The sequence below is a fragment of the Egretta garzetta genome, unplaced genomic scaffold (assembly GCF_000687185.1).
Source record: "Egretta garzetta isolate BGI_Z169 unplaced genomic scaffold, ASM68718v1 scaffold503, whole genome shotgun sequence".
Lineage (NCBI taxonomy): Eukaryota > Metazoa > Chordata > Aves > Pelecaniformes > Ardeidae > Egretta > Egretta garzetta.
In genome coordinates, this window is record NW_009259107.1 from 968,712 (window position 1) to 974,711 (window position 6,000).

At 39.3% G+C, this 6,000-nt stretch overlaps 1 protein-coding gene across 2 annotated transcripts in view; it reads right to left on the minus strand.

Moving 5' to 3' along the window:
- The window catches only part of IMMP2L (inner mitochondrial membrane peptidase subunit 2), a 466,129-nt gene extending 464,332 nt beyond the window's left edge, over positions 1-1,797 (minus strand). For both annotated transcript variants that reach the window (XM_009635334.1, XM_035890908.1), the window contains exon 1: positions 1,663-1,797. In XM_009635334.1, coding sequence (XP_009633629.1) covers positions 1,663-1,797 — 135 coding nt within the window. The remainder of the gene's footprint in view (positions 1-1,662) is intronic.
- Between the last annotated feature and the right edge of the window lie 4,203 nt (positions 1,798-6,000).

The window sequence follows — 6,000 nt, forward strand, 5'->3', positions numbered from 1 at the left end:
ACTATCCAAAAAGAATGGATGTCAAACAGAACATTATGTCAGAGACAGAAAAGACCAAACAATGAAAGGCTAAAAAAAAAACCCCTCAAAAATTAAATGCTCAGGTCATGCTCACTAGTAGCAAAAGAAATTAAAAAAAAAAAAAAAATCACCCAAATAAAAAAAAAAAAAACACAAAACAAATCCATAAAATTCAAAATGCATCTGTATCTTGAATGCTACATGTGGCTCTAGATCCCAACAGAGGCAAAAAAATGGAGAGACTGATAATGGGTAAGTTGTATTCATCTGGCTGATTTTGTATTTATACAGATGCTGTGTTATATATTTGAATTTCTCCTGTCTAAAGAGAATGAAACTGGTTTTCCCAGTTTCCCACTCCTCTCCTCCTTTCTAGAGCAAATTTCTGGCTCTGCAACTGTAAGCCCTGAAATACTCGTACCTTTGATTGGTCATCAATGATATTCAGAGTAACATTCATGAAAAGGGCAAAGGTAACTTACATTACACTTAAATCCCGCTCTTGGATTGCAGAATTACTGGAGTATGATGATTTTACTTTGGTCCCTGTTCTAGAGGCAAGAGCTGCATTCTAGACCAGCTGAGGTTTCTTGACAGATGTTAAACACAGGATTACAGACTGACACAAAAAGCACAATGCCACCTTGCCATTCCCTCCTCCCCACCCCATGCTTTTCTATAGCATTAAGCACAAATTGGCCAAGCCCAGGTTCTAGCCCAAGTTTTCTCTGCATGAATGCTGCACAATTCAAACTCCAGCAGCTGGCCTTGATTGCTGTGAAACCTCTCTTCAAGGTTCTGAGCTTACTCAGATAATCAGAACAGAGGGCTTAGCATCCAAGAATCAAATCGTTAGTCTCTGCTAATTGGAATGTTGCAACACTGGAACAAAATAAATTCTAGTTTTCAGTGGTGATGTGTAGCAATAGGCAGTGCATATGATTTAAAATGCAAAGTAACAATACAAAAATTGGCTAACTACATACAGCATATATTTTCAAGTCCCAATAACAGAGGAAACAAAGCTGTTCACTAGCATGAGTATTTATCTTCTAAATGCTACATGGCCTCTTTATATTTATTTGCTTACACTGTATAAACATCCAGCATAACCAAAGTAAAAACAGTGAACTGATACTTATGTCCTGGGAAGCATAGGCATTAATATTACGTTCATGCTTTTTTCAGTATTCTTCACTGAAATGGTGCCACACTTGTTCATTAGTAAAAGTAAGTATAGCAGGAACCAGTTCTGCCTCACAATTACTATAATACAGCTACTAAAAATTAATAAAGCCTCTTTGTGAGTCATCAATTCAATCCCAAGAGACAAAAGGTAGTGCTCAAAAAAGAAATATTTATTTCTAAATGACTAGGAAGATATCAAAAATATGTATCTTTATCACTACTTATCTATATATTTTCCTTTTACTGAGACAGAATTTTGGCAAGTTTTGTTCTCAGAAGCTTTTCTTTTCACATCCTAAAGGCATTTGTTTAACAAAGTCAAAATGAAACTATTCCATACTACAATGTGGTCATTTAACAACAACTGAGAAAAAGATTTTTTTCCACCTTGCTATTGTCAGTGGACAGTCACTTCTTCATTTCCTGACACAGAAAAGTTATTTCCAACAATACCTGCATTGATGCTCCTTCCACCCTTGCTACACAGGCAACTCTATCCAGGAAAGTCACCGTTACCGGAACAGCAACAAAGAAACCTTTAAAAAAGGCTTTAATATATCTCTTCCCCAAACCTGGAGCCTGTGCCATAATCTGAAAAATATGAAGAAAATGAAAAAAAAAAAAGTTGTTATAAAACAAATTTTAAGTAACAACAACACTGTAGCAATCCAACAAGGAGTGGTTAAGAATAAATTAATTATATTACCTACTAAGGTCTCCCAATATCCACAGTGAAGAATAATGAATGTGCACATGAGAATGACAAAGAACAGAAATCTTCACCAGAATTTAAAAGACTACTCTACAGAAGAGAGCTTGATAATTGACATTTACCCGTTAGCTAATTTGACCATTTCTTGTGATCCTGTGCTAGCTGAAGAACTTGATAAAAATGGTCAATGATAACAGTTCAGTTAAGCAAGAAGCAAACTGATAAAACCAGACAAAATCTAATCACGTATTTCTGAAAAAAAAAAAACCACCCCGTCAACTAGATTGAAACAACCAATTACAGAGCATTCAGTTGGTGTTTACAACAAAATCTGGTCAGCAGCGGTGTTCCTTACGGTTCAATTCTAGGGCCAGTTCTGTTCAATGTGTTTATCAACCATCTGGATGCAGCAGTTGAATGCATCATCCATAAGTTTGCTGATGATACCAAACTGAGAGGTGCTGTTGACTCTCTGGAGGGACACAAGGCCTTGCAGAAGGATCTAGATAGATTGGAACATTGGGCTATGATTAGTGGGACAAAATTTAAGAAGTCCATGTGCTGTATTCTGCACCTTGGACAAAGTAACACCAGGCACGAGGAAACTGGGAGAGGAACGGCTGGAGAGCAGCCCTGCAGGAAGGGATGTGGGGGTGCTGGCGGGCAGCAGGCTCAGGGCGAGCCAGCGGTGTGCCCTGGCAGCCAGGAGGGCAAACCCCATCCTGGGGGCATCAAATACAGCACAACCAGCCGGCCAAAAGATGTGATTATCCCCCTGGATTCAGCGCTGGTGCGGCCTCACCTGGAGTGCTGTGTGTGCAGGTCTGGGGCCTGCAATTTAAGAAGGATAGGGAGGTCCTTGAATGCATCCAGAGGGCAACAAAGCTGGTGGCAAGGCTGGAAGGCACGTCCTGTGAGGAGCAGCTGAGGACTTTGGGCTTGTCTAGTTTGGAGAAAAGGAGGCTGAGGAGCAACCTCATTGATCTCTACAGCTCCCTGAGGAGGGGAAGGGGAGAGGGAGGGGCTGAGCTCTTCTCCCTGGGATCCAGTGACAGGATGTGTGGGAATGGTTCAGAACAACACCAGGGGAGGTTTAGGCTGGGCATCAGAGAGCATTTCTTTACCAAGGGATGGTCAAATGGTGGAACAGGTTTCCTGGAGAGGTGGTCGATGGCCCAAGCCTGTCAGTGCTTGAGAGGCATTTGGACAATGTGCTTAACAACATGCTTTAACTTTTGGTCAGCCCTCAAGTAGTCAGGCAGCGGGATTAGATGATCGTTGGAGGTCCCTTCCAACTGAAAATATTCTATTTTATTCTGTTCTAAAATTCTGTAAATAATTTTCTCTCTATACACTGGTAATTACTAATTCATGACACTGTTATGTAAGGAGAGGTTGACTATTTGCAACACATTACCATTTCTTTATTAAATATTTTCATACATAAAAATGCACAAATGCATCATTTCCACACCTGTGGTAACTGCAAACATGTAAAATCAATTCAAATTTTCACGTATAACATAGGGACACACAGTAACACAGCAGCTCCTTGTTCACTGCTACATCAGAAAGTTAAAAGCATGCTGGCAGTCTGGGCAGCTAAGAAATGACACATGGGACTGTTCCACGCCAACTCACTATGCTATCTCCCATCTATTTATATAGCCTTGAACCACTGAACATTCTCAAAAAACACCAACAAAGTACACTTGAAACACAAGCTGTTCGATCGTATTAGTTATACCTCTGAAAAGCAAGCTCAGTACCCAGGTACTGCTGCAAAGGTACACGACTATTTTATGTAACTGCAGTTTCATTATAAGAAATGCTGTCCTTCACCTATTGGAATATCCAGTTTAAACTGTTGTTTCCACCTAATGAATCCCTGGCAGACCCTGCACAAGATCAGTTTGTGGAGTCCCTGCTCCCTCTATCACATCCGAACTCCAACAGACAGTAATAGAAGGAGAAAACAGACTGTGCTCTGAACTTTTGAGTCTTTCAATGTGTTTATATTCAAGAACACAGAATTGTTTTTCAACCAAAATAATGGAAAATATAAGTACATGCAGTTTCATTCAACCCGCTTACCAACAGAATATTTAGAATTTCAGTACTGTGAAATCATTTTTTCTCTGTTGCATTTTCAGAAATATAGAAGTGATGAACTATTTGTATGCAAAGTACAAATTCAAATCACTCTGATTAAACAGTACTGAAAGCAGTATTTCTGTCACAGACATGGCTACTTAATTCCACAAAGGATTACACTTAAGAGAGGAAACCCAGTTCTACAAAGTAAGCCATGAGCATATTCTTCACTAAAATTCTTTCTAGATATTAATAGCTTTGCAATGACAAGATCTGTCTTCTAAAAGATGGGAACATCTTTATTACTACTTCTGACATTCACTTTCACAGGGTTTTAAATCTCTTTTACTTTTTTTTTTTTTTTTAAAGTGGAAATACTTCACCATCATCTAGAACTCTGGCTGATAACACAAGTTTAACTAGTAAAAAGACTAAGTGTACTTAATGCTTGTAATTCAATTATATTTTCTTTCTGCACATTTAATGAAAAGATTTTCAGTTTGCATCAACAGCTTTCACAAAGTATCTGAAATAGGTTGTGAAACAGAACAAACCCCTCATCAATCCAAGATAAATATTAGAATGCTTTACTTTCAGCTTATCGTTTAAGAACTCCTTATTGGAACCAATCCACCAAAAGAGACTATTGGCTCAGTCGGCACAGATCTACCTTTTACTCCACATAAAAATAGAATCTCGAAAAATCAGGGGGTTGTCTGCTGTTTAACAAACTGTACAATTTTATACACCTTAACACCTTTCTCTCAACCCACTGATTCTGAACTTCGCCTCCTGAGTTTTCTGGCTGGAATTCTACTCCTCTGCTGTGAGGTCTGGCATATCTGAGACCTCCTCCACTCTAACAGCCATGTCAGCCTCAAAACACAATTTTGAGACCTTGCCCACAAACATATCCACCAAGTTCTCTACAGTCACTCTTTGAGCTGAAAGACATTGCCCGATAGATGGATCGCAATATGACTCACTTAGGATTTTTTTTAAACAACTTTAAGAAATCAGACAAATTTACTTACTCTTTAAATTCCTAATAGTTAAACCTATTTTTCATTAATAATGAAGCATGAATGTTCACCCCATCCCTTCTACTAAATCCACTGACAGGTCTTGTTAGAAACTTCTTGCAAAAGCCCCATGCTGGTACCTACAGAAAAATTTGGTACCTGAAGAAAAGTAATTGGTCAGACAATCCACAGGAGACCAGCCATATGCTCCTGGAACTACAAGCTAATTAGTAGTAACATAAAATCAACAGCCAGGTTAGAACAGTTAAGACAAAATGCTACATTCTCAGTACATCACTTGGCCAAGGCAATGCCAGGAGTATTAAGCAGCTGTGGGCAAAGCTCGGTGTTCAGGTCCTTCTTTTGTGGGTTTGGATATGTGCAGTATTACAAGGCACAGTATGAATAAATACGAGTGAAAAACACCAACAGCACCCCTACAAGCAATCGATTTGCAAAGCCACCAAAGACAACAACAGCTGTTGTGCTGAAGGACTTCTCTACTTGCCCTGAATTTTCCTTCCTTCCTTCCTTCTTTCCTTCCCTTCCTTCACTGGGCATCTGATCAAACCACTGGTTTTATCTTCCATCCACACCAAGACAAATCCTTCATTTCCAGACATACGCTACATTCTGAAAGTTTCCTGGTTCCCCCCTCCCACAGTAAGGGACCGCTTTTCCCTGGGGCACAAGCTGAGCAGGCCCATAGATTACTCTGCTCCACTGTAGAAGCCCTTTTTCCCAAAAGATAGTAAACATATGCACACACATTTTAAACAGAGAAGAACTACTTAAAAACCAATGTGTCTTTTAACCTTAAGTCCTTCCATATAACAAAACATTTTTAACAGAAGGGTAAGACGTTACAACATGTCAGTAGCTCACTGAACAGTGTGAACATTTTTGCCAAGTCTATTTCATAAGCTTTCCCCTCCAAAAAACACAGACAAGCATTCACCATAG